Genomic DNA, 22,471 nt, shown 5'->3' on the forward strand with positions numbered 1-22,471 from the left:
TTTGTGGTAGGATGTGTAATGCATTAGATGAAATTAGTTCAGATCTGAACAGAAAGTTGTGGCATTTCTTCGGATTTCAATCCCACCCTATCTGAGTAATCTTCCTCCTTCCTTCACCACAAACAACGCAGCAGCAGCAACCCCCCAGCAATTCTATTTTTGTCACTATACTCCCAACAATTTTGTTTCCATTTTGTCATCCTCAGCGTCATGCCTGCCGCCCAAATTCACCTTCTTCCCCTTGTTCCTCTCTTTTTGACAGTCCCGGTAATAATTATAGCTTGCATATTATCATTAACAAAAATGAACCAATTGTCCCCTCTGTTGTCTCGTTTCCTACAACCAAAAGGTCCAAAACTCCTTTGTGCCAATTTTAAGAGACCCCATTTGGGCAAAACTCCTTCGCCTTGTCTCCTCACACAAGGCCCATTTGGGGCAATCTCAATTCTCCGATAAAGCCCCTAACTTTATTAAAATCTTTTCACAAATACCTTTTTTCTTCTGCCCCAATGGCACCCAAAAAGTCTCATACTCAAACTCCTTTGTGCTACAAATTTTTGAGTAATTTCCGTTACCGCTGCCTCCTCCGCCACCTCCTCATTTTTGCCCTTCTCATTTTGTTACTTCCTTGTTTCCCACCCAGCCACTACTTAGTTCTTGATTTTCTATCTGCTTTTGCTCTGTGAGTTAAAGTTGAATCCTCAATTGCAATGGAGATCCCCCCCTCTCTTCTGCAACTAGAGATTGAAAATGGACAGGGAAGTAACAGTTTTTTACAGTCTTTTAGTTTACTCAATTAATACTCTCGCACAGACAAGAATGCCCTCGTTACTGTTCCTCATAAACGGTCGGAATTCACCGAGGACCAACAATTTGTATTTTTGATAGATTGAGGGCCAAAACTTTTTGTATAATTATTGGAAGATTAAAACTTTACACGGCTAAAAGTTCGAGAACCATTGAAACTTTTTTCCTTTACACTTATCATCAAGATTCTGTGTGATAAACTTCATCGGTACAATGTGTAACTAAAATGCCAAAATCATTGCCTACTTGGTTTAGTTAGTAATGGCAAAGTGTGTTTGAATCCCAATGTCTTTATAAAAATTGTGTTGGTGGCAATCTGTGCGATTTTGTAAAAGAATTGTATTGGTAACGAAACAATATGTTCAATTTGTAAGAATTCCAAAAATTCAGTCTAAAATGTGATTTCGAGAGCATGTTCCGATCATGAATCCTTTAACTAACCTATGGTCCAAGAATTATGTTTTGAATCATAGTAGTGACCGGAGTTGAACCCTGCCCAAACTTTATCGCATGAAAAAAAAAACCAAAACCATTTTGACTATTCAACTTTTTTTTAATGTGTATAATTTTAACCGTCTAATTAATCACACACACATATATAATGTGTCCATTTGAATGTTTAAGAATCTATTTAGATTGTAAATTTAAAAAAAAATTTATAGAAAAGTATATTATAGCACCTAGATGATATATATGAACTATAAAGGTAATTTAAAAATATGTTAAGGGAATATTGTAAATTTCTTTTTGTCCAATAGCACAAAATCCAAACGAAACCGTGGTGGACTTTTGTGGTAGGTACTCTTTGAGTTTTCAACTCAAATTGATGGGAGATATCAAGATGATACACTTTTCAGAATTTAGAGACAAAATGATAATCTTAAATTTGGAAGGCTAAAAGCGTACAAATCTGGAGAGGGCCATCAAAATTCAAGCATCAATCCAAATCTGAAAGGCGTAACGCTGCATACGAGGGACCAATTTTTAATGAAGTATAAACTGGAGTATTGGCTCGGGCTACTTGACTCGAGTATACGCGTTTATTGGCCAAATAAAAACCCACCCGATTCTTAGAAAAACACTACTAGAATCAGGATCCGAACCGCTATGGCGCCAAATAAACCGCAAAAAATTGGAGTGTTTGTCACAAAGAATCACTGGAAAATCCGAAAATGGTCGGGGACGAAGAGGGTGCGAGGAGGCCACCCCTGAATCGACCTTATCTGAAATCCCATAATTCCTTCAATAACTATCCCAGGTGGAAAGACAAGGTGCATGATACTTCTTTCATCTTGCACACTTCATCCTCGTTTTACTGTTCAATCCATCTCATCGCTTTGGACTTCAAATTTGATTTCCAACGGGTTTTTTGTTTTAATTTGATGCTATTGGTAAACTAATTTCTTATGTGGTTATTGCTTATTTTGGTCAAGTTTAGCTCAGAGAAAATTGCTTCAAAAGGGCCCGAGAGGATCGAGCGCGCCTGTTTTGGGAATTGAGGTTATCCGACTTCCAGGATGACTCTACTCACCAGCAGGTTCTGGTCTTGCTGTTTTTCTTTTTCTTTTTTTTTTTTAATTTCTCTTCATTCACAGACAATTACTTCCTCTTTTTGCAATATGAATTGATAATTTTCATGCCATGGGGAATTGGGAATTTTTTTTTTTTTTTTTGGTATAATTCCCTCAACTTAGTTCATGCTTTGGACAAAAACTAGTGTAAGGAATGTTTAGTGCGTATTATGTAGTTAGTGACGCCACACAAGTAATAAGGCAACCTTCTAGTAATTTTAAATGTATGATAAGAGGAGTTATCAATTTTGCAAGCATAGCTTTCGCCCTAGGGTTGCAGTTCTCATTCATATAGAGTTAGTTCTCCATGATAGATAGGCCCAATTTTCTATTGGAACTAAGGGATAGTAATGTTTAGGGCATTTAATGGCTGAAAAAAGTGTTTTTGGCGGTTGAGGTGACGCTTTTAGCCATTCCTTTCATGACGTTACATCTAGCCATGTTACCTTTCTGTCTTCCCAAACCGGATACTTACTGTAGGACTCTGTTTTATGGGTTAGATTCACCATAACACATTGGACGCATAAAAACTATGGGAGACTCTTAAACCTCTTCATCTCTTCAAATCGTTTCTATTTGTTGGAAGAGAGGACTACATAGTGGATAATTGTGCTCTCCGTATTTAGCCGACTGTTTTCAACTATTGCTGGGGTCTTGTCGTTGCCTAGGCCCTAGGGGGTGGCCTATTGATAGTAGTGTTCCAATTATCTTGAGGTGGAGTTTGTGAATGAGGCATAGCTGGAGAATAAAATAAAGTTATTGTTGGATGCCAGGATGTGAAGGGAAAAATTACATGCGAACTGTTGTTTGGGTTAATCTTCTTTTGTTGCTTGAATCGAGTCAAATTTGTTTCTTTATTAAGCTGGTATTTGTTTGGTCTTACCATCTAGGCATCATCAATCTATGCTGTATTTCTTTTTCTGGTTGTAGGATATCATAAAGTCAACTTTCCGGGGTATAGTTTCTGATGAGCTGAAAAGCATAAAGGACTCCTCTCTGGACATCAATTTTGGGGATCCAACTCTAATAACTGCAGATGATGATGCTATATGGGACTATGATGGTCTGCACACTGCTTGCCAAGGCGATTGTGAAGAAATTTTGTTAGAAATGCAAAGAATATTTTATGATGATCTTAGGATGGAAGAGAGCAAAAAAGGTATTCTTGGTAGGCCCAGCTATTTGGATGTTTCTGCTATTTGAGCTCCATAAAATGTTTTCCCCTTTGGTTTTTAAATATACTACTGCATCAGCTAAGTATTATGCAGCCATCTCCCCAGTATTGATCTCCGTTTTGACTGTTTTAGCTTAGGTGGTGGTCTTTTTATTTGGAAATTGACATTAAAACGAAAAAGTTGTATAATCAACTTGACTTTAGATTCACTTCCTGTAGTGCATCTTTTCTCCCTCTTTTTCTTTTACTGTGGAAATGAATTTGCATCATTTTGAGCTTAAAATTAATTTAGCTCCTTGCAGAATCAGAAATCTCTATCAGAAGTTGGGATGATGAAGAAGATGAATACTTGTCTCATGCAGTATATGAGCATATGCAGCTTAATGATGAAGAGGTATGTTGAAAGTTGAAACTGCTGCAGAAACTATTTGATTTTGAGTTTTCTATTTTAAGCAAATTTAAGATTAAAGGTTGAGGATTGACATTTGGAACAGGTAAAAAAGGTGGTCTGGTGTCCCCGCTGCAAGCGAGGGGATTTGCGAGAAGATGCTTTTCATATTTTTTGCTTCTTGTGTCAACTTAAACTCAAGAGAGGTGATGAGGTTGTATTCTCTATTTCTTTGTTCTTTTAGCTCGTTACATATTTTTTTCCCTCTGTCTGGCTCTAAACAGTAATTGTTGGTTGTTTTTAGTTGTAGTGGATTGCTAGATAGATAATGGTAGGAGGATGTGTTGGTCTGCTGAGAATGCGAGGTCCATGCAGTTGATATATTTGCTTTTATACTTTCCCCCATTTTCTATCCTTTTTCTTTTACCAGGGGGAGGCAGGGCTTGACAGCTTCAAGCTAAGCCCTGCTGCAACCTTTAATTCCCCTTTTGATTCCTGTTAACTTAGGGGAGAACTGGCATCACTTCCAGTTGTTCGATAGTGGCACTCATGTATAGAATTATATCTGGTGATAAACCAGATTTCACTGTACCCTCATAATGTGTTATAGCTTTTTTTCACAGGTGTAACATGAATTTACAGCATTGGTATCATTTAATAACTTATATTATCTTCCTGCAATTCAAATTAGCTCCTAAATTCCAAGTGGTTTGCCTTATTATGTTGTTTGCTAAGGTTAAGGACAACTGTAATTTAATTTTTAGGATAAACTATTTACAGTTATTGTCATGGGTAATTGGCATTTTGTCTTCACTAGGTCTGATGAGATCTGTTGTTTAACACTTTGAAGCTTATCGCTGCTTAATGCAAATTGCCTTCAAAGGATATGATTGCAGTTAAAAATTTCTTTGTTTCCAAAAAATGAAATGGTAGCTGGCTTACGTGGTTTTTAAGTTGCTATAGGCTTCTCTCTTGACCTTGGCAATTGTAAAAGAGAACCAAATGGTGTAGTAATGTCCCTCTGTGCAATATTTTGTTTCTCACTTACAGTGAAAATCTACTATCTAGGTGCATCTTTTGAGTTGGCCTCTGGTTATATCCTTTTCTTGTAATATGCAGCTGTTTAGTGTCATGCCAGATATTTACATTCTGTAGTTTCTAGCCTTTAAAAATAAAAAAAAAATTACTTAGGTGAAAAGATAGATGTATTTTCGTACCTACATATGATCCAGTAATAATATTCTAAAGATTCGAAGTTGTGAAACGTCTGCATGTTCTGCAAGTTACATGCTAGATGATTGTTCAGTTGTTCAGGACATGCAACATGTCAAGCATGGCAAGAACTAGGTGTTACCTTTCCTGTATCACTGATATGTTTTTGCGTCTCCACAGGTAAATTTAGAACTGTTACGAATTCGGTTGGCTGAAGCTCACGCGGAACATCTTGATAGAGGCTGCAGATTGAGACCTGAGTTCTGCACTGAGAGTAGATTTGGAGTGACAGCCTTGTACATCAGGTGTGAAGGTTGCGGTACGTTTGAGATTGTGATATAGCTGCTTAATATTGGTGTTATAGGAAATAGTTTGCAGGCTTTTGTTTTATCTACTGCATGCTTCCTTTTGTTTTAATAGATGAATTATGATGGAGCAATCATATTCGAATCTTGAAGGTCTATACAAATCTTTTCAATTTTCTTTTGGGCTATCACATTTTCAGAAGTTTCTTAACAATTTGAACCAAAATGGATAAAGGAAATTACTGCAATCAGTAGAAAAGGCTACAAGAGAAATATAATAGTCTGTTGCACACAGAACCCGTATCTTATCTTACCTATACTAAAAGCGGGAGTTTGCAATTTGAGTTCAATTGATTTGGTCCGCTTATCAGGCTTGTGATTGGTTATTGCGAGTCCGATTATTTGTCACCATTTTATATCGGAATCGGACCTGGCATAACGACATAGTCACCGCCCATCTTGAAATGCACCGTGAAGATTTTTTGGTATCATATACGATATATGAGGCTGCAAATGAATTGAGTCGAGTCGAGTTTTGACTTAATTAAAACGAGTTTTGATCTCAATTTAATTTTTCCAAACTTGAATTCGAATTCGAACTTGACGAACTCTCAATGTAAAACTCGAGCTCGATTTAAAAAAAAATAAATATAATTATTTATTTTTTTTTAAATGCACCGTGAAGATTTTTTGGTATCATAAATGAGGTTGCAAATGAATCGAGTCGAGTCGAGTTTTGACTTAATTAAAACGAGTCTTGATCTCAATTTAATTTTCCCAAACTCGAATTCGAATTCGAACTTGACGAGCTCTCAATGTAAAACTCGAGCTCGATTTAAAAAAAAAATAAATATAATTATTTATTTTTTAAAAAATATATAAAATAATAATTTTTCTTAACATATAATAAAGTATTAGGGATACATATGTAATTTTATTATTAAAATAATATATATATATATCTTTACTATACTAAAAGCGTCAGTTGGCTTAGCTACAGTGAAAATGGGCCGGTTATAGCGTGATTTGTGTGAGCTTGAGGGGCAGTTTGGTCTTTTGCCATTCAGTGGTGGTGGCTTTGCTATCCGCGTGGCTTTGTTATGGGCACTGAATAGGGAGCCGCCGAATACACCAGCTACGCCTAACATGTGAAATGAGAAATTCCATTTCAACGAAAATTTTGCCACTTTGGATACATTGAGCCCAACAGAGATAGAGAGAGCGAGAGATGGTCCTGCACTCGTGGCATCTACCTTTGACTTTGATTTTCAAACCCTCATCTTACCTGGCCTAACATTTTCAGTATAGATTGTAGAAGAAACAACTTACTCATTTTTCATAGCCATTTTGTTGACAATATTAATAAAACTCAAACCCATTGTTATAATGGCTCGATACTAGAGGTGACAAATCAACCCACCTAATTAAATTTACCTATACCCGTCCATGAATAGATGGTATAAGTTCAAAATTTTTGAATTAAATTTTTATATTAATTTTTATAGTACTTAGTTCAAATTTTTATATTCTTATTATTCAATTATTAAATAATAGATAATTTTGTAACATAGAGTATAAATGAAAAAAAATTGGTAATTAAATTTATTGAACATTATAAATAAATATTTAAAACTAATAATGGGTACAAAGAGTGGTATAAATTGATAACTTGTTTTGCAAAAATAAATTTAAATGAGTTTCCAAAAGTTAAAATAAATAAGTTGTAAATGGGTAATTGAGTTACACAATTCATTTTTTGACTTATCTATTTATACCTATCTAATTAAATGGGTATAAATGAGTTAATTTACTTAAACCCATTACCCATTTTATCCAACCCAAATTCGTACTCATTTTTCGTAGCCATTTTATTGACAATATTAATAAAACTCAAACCAATTGTTATAATGGCTCGATACTAGAGGTGACAAATCAACCCACCTAATTAAATTTACCTATACCGGTCCATGAATAGATGGTATAAGTTCAAAATTTTTGAATTAAATTTTTATATTAATTTTTATAGTACTTAGTTCAAATTTTTATATTCTTATTATTCAATTATTAAATAATAGATAATTTTGTAACATAGAGTATAAATGAAAAAAAAATGGTAATTAAATTTATTGAACATTATAAATAAATATTTAAAACTAATAATGGGTACAAAGAGTGGTATAAATTGATAACTTGTTTTGCAAAAATAAATTTAAACGAGTTTACCAAAAGTTAAAATAAATAAGTTGTAAATGGGTAATTGAGTTACACAATTCATTTTTTGACTTACCCATTTATACCTATCTAATTAAATGAGTATAAATGAGTTAATTTACTTATACCCATTACCCATTTTATTCAACCCAAATTCGTACTCATTTTTCGTAGCCATTTTGTTGACAATATTAATAAAACTCAAACCAATTGTTATAATGGCTCGATACTAGAGGTGACAAATCAACCCACCTAATTAAATTTACCTATATCGGTCCATGAATAGATGGTATAAGTTCAAAATTTTTGAATTAAATTTTTATATTAATTTTTATAGTACTTCGTTCAAATTTTTATATTCTTATTATTCAATTATTACTAGAGGTGACAAATCAACCCACCTAATTAAATTTACCTATATCGGTCCATGAATAGATGGTATAAGTTCAAAATTTTTGAATTAAATTTTTATATTAATTTTTATAGTACTTAGTTCAAATTTTTATATTCTTATTATTCAATTATTAAATAATAGATAATTTTGTAACATAGAGTATAAATGAAAAAAAATTGATAATTAAATTTATTGAACATTATAAATAAATATTTAAAACTAATAATGGGTACAAAGAGTGGTATAAATTGATAACTTGTTTTGCAAAAATAAATTTAAATGAGTTTACCAAAAGTTAAAACAAATAAGTTGTAAATGGATAATTGAGTTACCCAATTCATTTTTTAACTTATCCATTTATACCTATCTAATTAAATGGGTATAAATGAGTTAATTCACTTATATCCATTACCCATTTTATCCAACCCAAACCCACCCATTTCAACACCTCTACTCCATACTTTATATTCAAGCCCAACATTTTTGTTTTCCCACTTTAGCTTTCTTGCTTTGTTTTACCTTGAGAAACAAGAATTTTCATGATAAACTGAATTTGTTCTTCACTACGATTTCCCTTGTGTTCCAACAAAGGAACGTTTAACTTAAAATAAATATTTCAACCAGGGGAAAAAAAAACCAGTTTAAAAACAACTAATATAACGGTTGATATATACATACACTGATACATCTATACCTTCTATACAAAATGACTTTCTAATTATCGAATGCAATCATATTACCGATTATCATCGTTTAACCTACTCCATAAAATTAAATTAAATTAACACAAGTTAGGGCAACCTCGCGCGTAGCGCGAGGCCTAAAAAACTAGTTTACTGAAATACTACAAATCAAACACACCACCATAATAACGATAAAGGAATGGAATGAGTGAAAAACAGTTGCTGTATCCCCAACAGCAGCCATTGGCTCCTAATCACTGAAATAGTAGACAATTCAGCATAATTCTGTGTTAAGCTATTATTAACTGTACAAAACGATCTGAAAATAACGTGCCTATACCAGATCAAGAGGATGCTATAACACCACCCTTAAATTTTTCTTGACTGCAGGCGATGTTTGAACCCTCATCACTGAGCTTGGCTCGGTGCTCCAAAAAATCACTTCATTTTATAAATTATTGGTGGTGACTCTTTTTGTTATATTATATAGTTTAGAAAATGTTAAGATACGAAAAATAATCTTATTAATGGACGCTGAATCTACAATACAGTTTCAAGGAAAGCAAAGAACAACAAAGAAAAAAATTGCCATCAGATGCCCAAAACTTGACAGCCAAAATGAGTACACGCTGTCGAATTCTCAGCTCGACAATAGAACAAGGCTCATTTTAATGTTCTCAAAGGTAAGTGCTGTATACATCTTAGACCGCCAAGACTATACAACCAAAACAATGATGAAACAGGTAAAAATTTGGCAAAATACAAAAACAATCATCTTAAGCATTCATTTTGAAGACCCAAGTGTGACACAGGAGCAGAGAATGAAGACAACGCTATTCTTAACACCAATCAACCATCCCAATTCCTTTGCTCCATATTCCTCGTGCAATATCATCCATTTACAGCAACAATGTTATAGTTGACTTCACCGCACAAGCAAACTCCATATTCTACAACCACCTCGTTTCACAATTGACACCTCAGAAACCCAACGAAAAATAGCACAACGGTGCTGATCTCATCAGTGTCTTGCCCAAAATCATTTATCTTCTACAAAATATGCTGCTTTTAAAGAGTTCGATCTCACAGATAAAGAATGATCAAGCATTTAAAAGAGCTCCTCCGAATTGAATTTGTTCCAGGCTTCCTATATTGGACACAGAGAACAGTAAGAAAGATATTTACATGCTGTAAGAAATATCTCACAGTAGTTTTGAGCAAGCAGTAAAATATCTTTTCACCATGTGCAGAGACATTTACATGCTGTATCTTATCTCCCAGTCACCTCAAGCTCAAAAAAAATACTTTTACATTATAAATGCATACATAGTGAATGCAAAAGTGCAAATTCTACCAACACCAAAATTCCGTATTCCACCTCATTTCATCCTCCAAATATGGCATTTTTGGGTTAACAGGTTGAGGAGGACTAGGAGAACTAGTTTAATGTTGTTTGCTGGTGGGGTTGGAATTTCGGCCAATCCCAATGTTAGGAGGAGTATTAGGCTTGAATGTGAAAATAGGACTAGCATGAGTGTGAATGGTACAAGGCACACTAAATTATGTGAATTTGTTGATTGTTCAAATGGGGTTTGTGAGCATGATCCGTTAAGGGTTATGAAGCCAATGTTGCAGGCTACTTTTTGTTTGCAGCCTCCTGGTGATACACCAACTAGGAGGCCAACTTTTGATGGGATTCTTGCTGGTTGTATGCCAGTGTTTTTTGAGGATTTGTCTTCCAAAAAGCAGTATCAATGGCATTTGCCTGAGGAGAAATATGAGGAGTTCTCTGTTTTTATACCAAAGGAAGAGGTAGTATACGAAGGGTTGAGGGTTTTTGGATGTGCTGATGAGCGCACCAAGAGCTGAAGTTAGGAGAATGAGAGAAAAGGTTTTGGAAATGATGTATAGAAAGCCTCCTATGGCTTGGCTGCAAATTAATTTCCATCCATGATGAAAATAGTTAGCTCCCCTGAAGTTAGTTTTCCATCCATGATGAAACGACCAGGGTCTGTGTCTATTATGGGCTTACTGTTTGGTCTGCGGATTACTGGACATTCGTACATATAATTCAAAAAACTTTCATATTTCATATATTTTAAAAATATTCTGAAAAGTATTTATACTTTTCAATTAACTATATAAAATATGCAATAAATTATTTTATGAATTATACTTCACAAATTATACTTTAATTTTTTTTAAAAAAAAATTAATTTTGAGTAAGGACAGTGACTTATCTTCCTAGTTACGTACAAAATAGCAACGACATATAGCATAATTCTATAAATTTTGTACATATTATACAAGTAACAATTTTAATAAATTTAAGGTCTTATACACGAGGATAAGAGTTAACATTATTGATATAAATGCAGCATAATCTTTGAAAAAATACAGTAAATTTAACAGTATGTCTAGTTTCATAATTTTCAAATATATTCCTACTACTGTTCACGTACAAACTAATATGCATAATTTTGCACCAAACTTCTACTCATACTCCTGAAAAGAATTTCGTACAACATGCATACGTATGATAATATCTCGTGCCATACCCCGTTTTGTATTTTACCAACTATGGTTGATATAGCTAGTAGCTAACTGCCGCCATGAAGGGAATCATTTTGAGGAGAATCGATGAAACCGTATATGAATGACTAAGCCTACATAAAATTCTCGAAACATCTAATTAGACCATATGTACGTAACGAGATAAATACACGAAATTAATTAGAAAGGTGATGTTTGGACATCGCCTCAACGCAATGTTGGAGCCCGGTAGACTTTTCTTTTATATATTCAGGCATTATATTCTCCCAATAATTCAATTGTCCAACACGTTATATTCAGGCCTTATTGCTTTGATCAAGAGAGTCGATCCAAACGCTAGGACTTGGGAAAATTTATGAATTCTCATGTTTGGGGTTTTGGAGGAAACAAAATTTGCTGCGAGAAAAGTGCCAGCTAGAGTGGTGGGGGATTTTGATTATCATCAAAATCCCACCATTATATTGTGAAAAAAGTTGGGATTTTGATTCTCATCAGTTTGATTTCTTGGGTAATAGAGATAAAGGGCTCCACCTTCACATGTGCCACTTTGCGTGGATGGGAGACTGCTACAAAAGAATCAAAGGTAGAAAGACAACAAAAGAGGCGGAAATATTCCGGCTTCTTCTTAAAAGGAAGAACAAGAAAACTGGAAAGGGGGCAGAAAGAGTATAGGTCTCTCATGATTCTTTTCTTTTGGACAGGAGCGGATAGAAAATGACGTGCAACCGGTATTGGTGGGTTGATGATGCAGGTGGCATGTTAACCCCATTCTGCAAGAGTCTTGGTTTTGGTGATGGAAATTTTCGATGAAAATGAAGCCTAAGTTGATTTGCTAGTCCCACACAAAAGTGTATATATTCCTATTTTTCCACGAGGCATTGCGACTTTGTAGTCAATGAATTATTTTTCCACCACAAAGAATTATAAGTTGATTTGCTAGACCCACTAAAACTCGACGAGTTGCGTACCCCCGCATGCATACATGAGGACCCATGCAAACCCCCACCACCCCACCACAAAGAAAGGTGCTGGGTTAAAAACTCAATATCAGTATACAGATACCAATATGTATGAAATTTAGAAATTGGATGGGTTACAAAGATTCTCTCGTGTTAATATTGCCATTCAAGAGTTGAATCTGTCTGGTCCATTGTGACAAACCTTGCCTCTACAAGGCTAATGAGTAATAACATACAGGAATTAATTAAGCTTCTTTAATCAGTACCAAAGAAATGGAGGAGGATCTAATTTTATAGATGTCAGATGATTAAGATTTCGTTTTCATAAGAAAATATATACTAGTATTATCGTCTTATGAACCTGGAAGAAGAAACAAAACTTCTCAAAGTGCACCCACCCTGTTCTAATACTTTATCAATTCACACTGGATACTGTGACCACAGTTCTCTGCAGTCTTACTTACATCAGTTGGAAGTGTCAAATAAAAGAAATGTGCCTTTCTTAATAGTTAATAGATATGCTTTCTTAATCATGGAGCACCAGCTTTCAAAAAAAGTAGACTCTGAGCTGAGCTAACCAACTGGAACTACAGCCACAAAAGAATGTTCAAGTATAGCCAAAAGAGAAAACATTAAAAAGGTGTTCGTGTTAAAGCCAAGAGAAAGACAGAGTTTGGCGAACAGTGCAAATTGCAATTATAATCAATATACATAGTTGATTAACGAGGCTAGAAAAATTTGCTGCAAGATACGTTGCTGAGGGCCGCAAACCTCCTCGTAAGTAACCAGCTTAATAAAATCAAACTTGATAGACATAAGTATTTATTTAAACAAATATGTTCCGTTAATGTTGTAACAAAACTTGCCTACGGGCTTAGCTGATGATGTCCTCCTGCCATCAATCAAGAGAGTGAGCTGTGAGAGTGGCAGTAACTAAAAGGAAGAGACGCTTGTGCCAAACGGTAAAAGAAATAGGACTTGTAGTGAAAATCCATGCAGTGTACGTAATGACAAATGAGCTTTCCCCGTTTTAGAAACTATAATCACTGTCAATGTGAAAGAAGGAACTGCATGGCCGGCACATTAATTGACTGAGTATTAGTTACTATACTAGGCAGTTAGCTTCGTTTTTTGTGATCGATCACCATTATTATTATCATCATCAACATGTTTGTTTCTATTTTCTGACATGCAAACTAGTATTCTGGATTGTTACCATATCTAGGCATCTAACACTAGCGTCCTTTGAGTTATGAAATAGGCTACCTGTGACTTATTGGCATATGTTAGTTCCTTTTCTATGCATACGGCTGCAAATTCTTAGTACTTAGGCTGCAAAAGAGACCGTCCAAGTATGATTTTTTCCCCTTTTCTCTGAGATCAAAATATGAATTTGGTTATAATATCATTTGATTTTCAAACCAAGGCCACAAGGGAACAACCTGGAATACCTGTCTTTAAATTAAGGGCCGCAACTGACATCAAATTCAAAGTTTGACAACGAGATGGATATTAATAATTGATCCAAACTTTTTTCTAGGTTTTCTGCGCAGAATTGGATTCTTTACTACATATTCCAGAGTCTTTTTTATTCAAACAGGAACCCAAAGGAAATGCTTTAACCCTCATCTTTTGCGACTTGATCAGCAAGTAATTTAAGCCTCTTTCCTCTTGACGAGGATATACGAGACAGATGCTGCAAAGCTTTCCCATGGTTCGCTGTTCAGCTCACGCTCATTACCATCCTCCTTATACTTGGTGTAGGTTATGACCGGACGGTCTGCTCCCCCGGGAAAAGTACGAAAGCCCCCGCCAGACTTTTCGATCACATCCATCTCCAGCAGTGTGTACTTGCCGCTGAACATGCTAAGATCTATCTTTTCTGCCATGAATGTTGATCCACGTTCATAGGGTTTTGCTTTTTGACCTTGAAGAACAACATGCCTCCGAGGACCATTTGTTGGCCTTCTTCGACCAGCCATCCTGCAGAAAACCGAAAGTGTAAGGTTCATTACTAAACGAACAATGTACCCTTCCCATTTATTTTCAAGACGTGTGTAGAAAAGAAACAATATACAGCAGTGACCGACTCGTGTGCATGCCGGCTTTTGCGTGAAGCAGCACCTGATCATCCAGGCACTTCAATCACGAATGAATTGATGATTATACTGACTTACCCCAAAAGCTGAGCCCTTATAGAGTGGAGTTAGTCAAGAAAGTTCTTGCACCATAAAGGGTCGGAGATACTGCAATTACTTCTAAGGACCTCACAGCGCATAATGATGATAAAGACCCATTGAAGTGTATAACTTAAAGCCAGATAGAAGAACAAGAAAGACTAAAAAGAGACCGATAAACTTTAAAATTTGCCACGGAAACTTAAGGCCTTTGTTATCTACTCCTCCTACGTATGGTAACTTCGTAAGGCTCAGTCATCAACAAGTTTGTCCATCTCAAACTAATATAATGAGATCAAGCTCGTATAGCCATTGAAGGGTGCATGTGGCACTTGCTCATTTAGCATAAACTTGTTCTTAATCTTAATAAAGGTGCAGTTTCAGATGTGTGCCCTTCAAAGTTTCTTTCTTCTTCTTCTGAGACTTGGGAGATTCCACTCAACACTGTATATCATCACAAGAGACTACTCCGGGGCAAAATTTTCCCAGAAGCATAAACTCACTCACAGTTAGATTTGGATTGCAATTTTTCTTACTTTTACATCCATCAAGCAGGAAATAGTGATGTCACCATGATTTCATTACTCAACAAACAGATATTCAAATAGAAGCATCAAAACTGGGGTTTTTCTTCAGGTTTCTATGTCTACCGATTGGTGACATATTTGGAGAATTTCCTGTCCTCGAAGGACCTCATAGTGCATAAAGATGGCAACTTTATTTGAAAGTCCTAATAAAGACCCATTGAAGTGTATAACTTCAAGCTGGAAGAATAAGAAAGACTAAAAATTGATATACTTTAAAATTTGCCATGGAAATTTAAGGCCTTTGTTATCCTAGTCCTCCTATGTATCATAACTTTGTTAGGCTCAGCCATCAACTAGTTTGTCCATCTCAAACTATTATAATGAGATCAAGTTAGTATAGCCATTGGGTGGTGCGTCTGGAACCTGCTCATTTAGCATAAACTTCTTCTTGATAGTTTAGAAGATCTCACCTAAATAGAATGTGCTAGTTGGTGAACTGGTGATGGAGATTCCTGGAGGGGGGAAAAGGATGGGGAGCACTTGGAAATTGAGGAAAATTGCTTGATTAGGAGAACCGTTGCTGCTCATGCTGCTTATATCCATACCCAGAAGCCTAATAAGGGTATAGTGTTTGTTGGGAGGGAAAGACATGGCCTTTTGTTCATCTGCACTTTTGGAGCGAGCTATGTTGGTCATGCCCAGAAGCCTAAAGGTATAGTGTTTGCTGGAAGGGGAAGACATGGACTTTTGCTTTTCCTCATTCCTCACCTTTGTAGCTAACTATGGTGGTTATACCCAGAAGCCTGATACAGGTACTATGTTTGTTGGGAGGGGAAGAAGTGGTCGTCTGTCCATCCTAATACAGGTTCCCAAAAATAAAGAAGCTGCTTGAAAAAGTGACATTGAGTAGATCTTGTAGAACTCGGATATTGATGATGATGGTGGTGGTGGTTATGGAGAGGGAGTGAAAGATGCTGGCGCAGCTTGTATGGTTTGCTTTGTGGCTGCTCTTCTACTTTATTCTTCTCTTATCATATGTCCATGAACAATGTTTGGAGAAGCGAAAGAGAAGAAGGAGAGGGAGAGGAAGGACCGGGAGGAGTTTAAGAAGCAAAAAGGTAGGATAAGGAGGGGGGAAAAAGCCTTGGCGGCTTCCCTTGAACCAAAAAAGCAAAAAAAAGATACAGTTTGTTGGGAGGGGAAAGACATAGCCTTTTGTCCATCTCTACACTATCAGCTATCTATGGTGGTGGCGAATATTATGACAAATGAGTCGGGTCATTACGCAAACTGAAGTTTCCTCTCTTAATTAATGTCGGGTCTGAGATAGTTAGTCCATCTCAGCCTGCAACTCTTCCCACATCTTTCAAGGCCTAGCTTGAAGACACTGATCACTTCTCAAGAGGAGCAATTTTAAGACAAACTTGAAAAAATATTGGATGAGGAATACAAGATTACCTGAACAAAGCAAGCGTGGACGTGAATTCAGCAACGCCGTACGAAAACCTGCAAATGAACGAGAAAAATGGCAGTTAGGAATAAGGGTTGGTGGCGGAGAAATCAGAAATGTATTGTATGAAAAGATATTGGGAAATTACTGGGTTGACGGAGAGAGTATAGAGATCTAGAATTGCTTGGAGTTGGAGCTTCAGAGCCCCCCACTGATGCTTTTATAGACAAAAGGAAGAAAGGGAGGTACTACAGTTTCATTCCTCTTCTTATTCTTTTTTTTTTCTTTTCTTTCTTCCTTTTTCTTGAAAAGAAAAAATCTTTCTGGTGGTAGTTGGTTGCGGCTTGTACAGTAGGTCGGTCAGAGGTCTTGGGGAGAAGAGAGAGCGTACCCACCCTCATGTATAAGTACAGCAAGGCCGTCTGTATTCTTAGTTTGTGGAATGGAGGTCAATTGTCCTCCAAATATCTTAGACATCCTTGTAAAGGATATAATTAGAAATTGCTTTTCCTTTATTTCCATCTTGTAAAGATAAAGAGCACTGGCCAAGAACTTTCCATAAACGTTGATTTCAGTCTGGAAATTTTATTTAAAGTTGTAAACTATGACCAAAGCCTATTTAATTAATTCTTTTGCTGTTGAGGTATTAGTAATTCGTGGCGACACATGAAATGAAATGTCAGGTGAATGAGACATAATCATTTTTTAATACGCTACTCTTAATCTAGTTGATCTTAGCTTTATAATTTATATTGCTCTTCTTAAAGTTGTCATAGATTGGAATATGGGGTTCTGTTATTGTTGTTTTCATGTTGTCATTTATGTTGCCATCTTGTAATGAATAACAAACGATTTTAGCAGAAAATTTTTGCCAACAATATATCCTTAGTTTCTTCTTCTAATTCTCAATGGAACATATGGGAAGCCAATCCTCAATTGCCATTGCCGGATGTGTTTTTGGCTTGAAGAGAGGATTAATGGCAATCTGTAGAGTCAGCACTCAGCAGTTTATTCTAATTATCCACAGGCACGCCATGTCTTCTTTCATTTAACTGTTTTGAATTTGAGCTAGCTAGCTAGATTTGCCACAAACAGAAAATTTGTTCCCAAATACCTCAGCTCTCAAGGCTGTCTCGTGGGGCAAATCTGACGCCATTTATGCAGTCTGTTACAGTACATGTAAAAATTCTACTATCCTGCGCATGCAGGCAGCTAGTGGATGGAAATTAGCAGCGATTAAAACCCTAAAGTCTCCTGTTTACTTTAATTAAAACAAGAAACGTGGGTTTTCTCTAGTATTCTTTTTCAAGAAGAATGGAAGAATATACACTGTAGTCTGTAGCTTTGTTTCATTATCGTCTACTGGGATTTCCATCCAAAAAAAAAGAAAGAAAGAAAGAAAATACTCAACTAAGAAAGTGGCCCCTAACTTTGGTGGGATGGAACTGTGGCATATCTAGAGCTTTGACATACACGTCTCAGATCCCATGCATTATAATTTTATATTTGGTATATGGTTAATGTATTAATCTCAATGCAAAGTCTGATGTTATTTAAGTGCTCTCTTATTTCTTTAAGGCAACCAGGAATCTGAACAAATGGCAAAGTTTATATCTAGCAGCAGGAAAGGGAAAAAAAAAGGTTACCTTTAACCCAAAAGGGGAGAAAAATATCCATATCTTTGTTTAAATATACCTTTAACGAAAGTGAGGTTCAAATATATTTAAACATCATCCCAACCATTTGTTTATCCATATCTTCTAACTACTACTACTTTGAGATGCAAATGCTGGCTTAACTGATACAGACAAGACAAATCCAATTGTTGATTGGTTTGGCTTTGTGGTAGTATTATATATGAAGCTGAGATTATGGGAGTAATAGAGACACTCCTGCATGCATGACGGACCACTGCTTGCACTACCCTTAATCTTCTTCTTTGTTGAGAGTCCGGATCATTGACCGACATAAATTGCCTCCGGCAGGCAAGCCAGTGGAGTACATCCAAAGTTCTTTTAGTTTCAACTTGATTCTTTGCCAAGTTTTATAATCCATTCGACTAACTGAATGAGGGTTTTTTTCTAATTAATGCTTGCTAAATTTGCATGATTTGGTAAATTAGGATCTCTCTCTCTCTCTCCATCTCTCTGTGTTTTTTGGTCGTTTAAGTTTACCAAGGCATAATGCTGGTATGATAAATTCTTCCGGTAAAATAGGAAGTAAAATAAGCACCTGGTTGGGAACCCTGGGGCTGAACCAACTGCCAAGTGCATGCATGGTCGTTAGGTGGTACTTAGTAGGTACTACGGTCGCAAAATTTTCGCTTGTCCCTCCTACTATTATGGAGTTACTCTACTTTGTACCCTCAAACTTATTTTGATCGCTTTGTGCTCTAAATTTTGATTTGAACATTTTGCATTCTAAATTGTCAAATTTTTAAACTTTGGATCCTAAACACTCAAGTTTATTCTAATTAAGTCTAGTTAATTACAACATTAGCAAAATTAAGGAATGAAGGATCACACAAATCAATGATAACATGTTAAAAATGAGCAAAGGGATAGTAGCTTGCCGGAACAAACTACGTAAAAGTTCATCCCAAATAATAACGAATATTGTTAACAAAATAAACGGGATGGAAGACGATTCAAATTAATCCTGACAGCGTATCATTTTGTTCTAGTTTCGAATTCTTTACTCCCTTTGACCACTTTAAGTATGTTATTGTTGATTTTTATTATAATTTATTCCGTCAGTGTTGGCTACATTATTATTATTCATGGACTTAAACGAGACAAATTTGAGAATTAAAAATGGAAAAAATGTCTAAATTAAGAGTTTAGAAGATAAAAATGTTTAAAATTGAAGTTTAAGTTGCAAAAGCTAAGAAGGGGTACAAAAAAGCAAAGTTAAAAAGTGGAGTTAGGCCTCCTACTATATAGTGTTCTTTTGGAGTGGGTCCCCTAGCACGTAGGACCAAAAGTGAGGTACAGGATGGATCATGGTAGATTCTCGTACTAACTGAAAGGAAGGCGGGGCTCGCGGCGGAACTCGTCCGACACAAGTGACAAAAAAAAAAAAAGCGCGCATTTCACAGCACATACTGCCCGCTTTCAAGCGTTCTGGCAAAAGTTGCCGCTTGAGATGGCTTAATTACCTAAGACCAGACATAGAACATGGTCCTTTCACTCCCGAGGAAGACAACTTAATTTGCACTCTCTACAGTAAAATGGGAAGCAGGCATGTTGTTGTTTGCGACTCAGGTTCCATTTGATAACACTGAATCTGAATTCTGAATTCTGAATTCTAAATTCTGAATACTGAAATAATTAATTTGCTGAATTTTAAGCACTGAAAAGAGATATATGAATGTCTGAATTTTAATGCTGAATCTATTTATACTGTTTGATAAATATTCATAACTTAATGCTTAATAAGCTAAATTGTACAATTTTGCCCTTCTATCTTTTAATCCAAAAAGGAAATAGAACTTATGATTTAATTAACTTAAAATTGTCAGGTATGAAAATGACAATGACAATGTTTCTTTGTGTGTGGGAAAAGTGTATGGTTTCATCGTTTTGAGAATGGGAAAACGAGCTTTTAATACTCTAAAAGCACGTTCAATTACATTTCTCAATCTTGCATGTATTTGGTTAAAGCGTTCTTCTTTTGATCTCGGACAAGAAGCATTTCGAAAATCAGACAACCAATATCTAATATTTCGATATGGTGTCATAAAGCCACATGTGTGTGAATAAACTGCATCACATAAATAATATTTATCTGCACAAAAAATATATATATCAAAATATAGATGTTTGTGGATGAAAATTACTGCAAAAAATACTATTGTTAAAAAAAATTTTGAATAGAGAATATCAGGATGTTTTGTTTAATTATATAAGGATTTTGAATAGGGAATATTAAGTTGTTTAATTAGATAAGGATTTTGAATGTAATTAACAAACAGAGATATATTTGGTAGATAAGATAAAGTAGTTGAAGTAAATCTCTTGATTCTTATCAAATTAAGCATTCAGCTAAGATTCTTGTGCTGAAAAAAATACATACAAATTCAGCACCACTTAATAAGTTCAGCAGGTGAATTTTTATTTATCAAACACCCACAACATCTGAATGTCTGAATGAATTCAGTTTCAGCACTTTTTTATGTTATCAAACAGGCACTCATTGTTTGTAATATGTAGCAAGTAGTAGCTTAATTCTAACAGGCCTGCTTCTTTTACCTCAACAATTAGTACAACAACCCCATATTCTGTGGAGAAAGATTGAAGCTGGAGCATTTCATCCCAATTTTTCTGCCCATCTATCAAATTTGAGTACACTGAAGATTATACTGACATCATTAGTGTGTCAGTACTGAAGGGTCAAATTAAAGTCTGCTCATCAAGCTCCAAAGCAAAGCTCTCTCGTTTCAGACAAAAATCACAAAGTACAATCTTTTGTTTTCGTTACAATAATTAATAATAATACAGGTAGGTTTGTTCTGTTGTATTACTGCATATATAGCAGAACTCGATGGAGGCGACAACATCATCATCTTAATTTGCAGCACCACAAGTCTAATTAGCCATTCCAATTTGAATTCGATTGATAACACAAAACTCACTTAACTTGTCCAAAACGTCTGCATCATCGCCTTTAATTTCCACATTTCTAGAATTTTGTGTTCAATAGATCGAATAGACCGCTTCTCTCGCGTGCACAAAGAATTTGCTGATTTCAAAAGACGAAAAATTGCCATTGCAAGTATCATGGGATAAATTACAAACTAGTTCTACGGTCAAAAAAAAAAATATATATATATATATATATATATATATATTTGCAGTAAAGAGCAAATCGAAAGGTAGGTACGTAGAAAACGTCAGAGAATGTAACAGCTACAACATTAATTATTAATTCTTGGTTGCTTTAATTCCATCTTAATCTCAGACATGAACCGAATTAATAGTTTTTCACAATTTGAATTATTAATTGAAAGGAAACCATGCACCCCGGTTTCGGTGACTCATTTTCACATAAGGTAAATTGTTACCTGTGAATTAATGCCTTCCGAAGAATTGGTTTCGTATGAATCTTGCAGTTTAGTAGGGTTACTTTTAATGTATACTTTTTGCTTGCTGAATTCAACATTTTTACAATTGCAGTACAAATATTGTGAGCGTAGCAGAACCTCTTTTTTTTTTTTTTGTTCTTGACAAATTTTTTTAACATAAGACTGAATATGTGATTAGAGATAAATTAAATTTAACCATTCCTACAACTATGTCTTAGGAGGGTCTTTAACTCTTAATCCCTTCAAACTGGATGGATCAGCGTGAGTTGCGTCACGCTACCCAAAGCCAGGGAATATGGTGTCAATGAGTTGTGATTTCTATTCTTGCTTTCACCAAAAGTGAGTTTGGTACGGATTAGTGTAATTTTGTAGAATTCTCGCTTATATTTTAGCGTCGTCAGTTTTAAGTAGTATGAAGATACCATCTTATTTATTTCAGCAGGCTAAAATCTTGACTTTTAGATTTGAAACTCTCTGCTTTAAGTACGTACCTCGAGCATGTAGAGCTTGCAGTGATAGGCTCTCTGCAAGTGCAAGATTGGCGGAGGCCAAACCGGCCAATACAATTAAACTAACAACCACTACTGTTCCTACCCATTTACAGCAATCAATTAGATACAGCTTGTAATCATCATGAACGTCCTGAAATCGAAAAAAGAATATATACGGCCCTCTCAAGTACCATAATCATATACGTAGAATTCCATTTATCAATTTTTTTTGTATATGTCTATCTCATTCCAATGAGAGTTGTTTCACCAAATCTACAAACTTTACTATCGATCTTATTTTCATCAGATCCTTTCCTAATTTCATAATTTACTTCATCAATCCAACCTTTACAATTAAATTCAATTCATGTGCACCGCAACGAACGTGCATAAATCCACTTTCACAGATGATGAAAGAATCGTCAAACAAACAGGAAATAATAATGTTGCAACAATCTATCATTGTGTCTTGTATTATCTAGAGTG

At 35.4% G+C, this 22,471-nt stretch overlaps 1 protein-coding gene across 2 annotated transcripts; it reads left to right on the plus strand.

Moving 5' to 3' along the window:
* The first annotated feature begins 1,893 nt into the window (after positions 1–1,893).
* On the plus strand, positions 1,894–5,645 carry LOC113731837 (uncharacterized). Of its 2 annotated transcripts, none has more exons than XM_027257310.2 (6): positions 1,894–2,078; positions 2,246–2,344; positions 3,309–3,537; positions 3,855–3,946; positions 4,047–4,146; positions 5,333–5,645. In XM_027257310.2, exons 1-6 carry the CDS (start codon positions 1,980–1,982, stop codon positions 5,365–5,367), a joined length of 654 nt encoding a protein of 217 aa, XP_027113111.1. In that variant the 5' UTR covers positions 1,894–1,979; the 3' UTR covers positions 5,368–5,645. The 2 variants fall into 2 exon arrangements, with proteins under 2 accessions (XP_027113111.1, XP_027113102.1); XM_027257301.2 differs by having other exon boundaries at positions 1,895–2,078; positions 4,047–4,154.
* Positions 5,646–22,471: the final 16,826 nt, after the last annotated feature.

Source organism: Coffea arabica, chromosome 1c (assembly GCF_036785885.1).
Source record: "Coffea arabica cultivar ET-39 chromosome 1c, Coffea Arabica ET-39 HiFi, whole genome shotgun sequence".
Classification (NCBI taxonomy): Eukaryota; Viridiplantae; Streptophyta; class Magnoliopsida; order Gentianales; family Rubiaceae; genus Coffea; species Coffea arabica.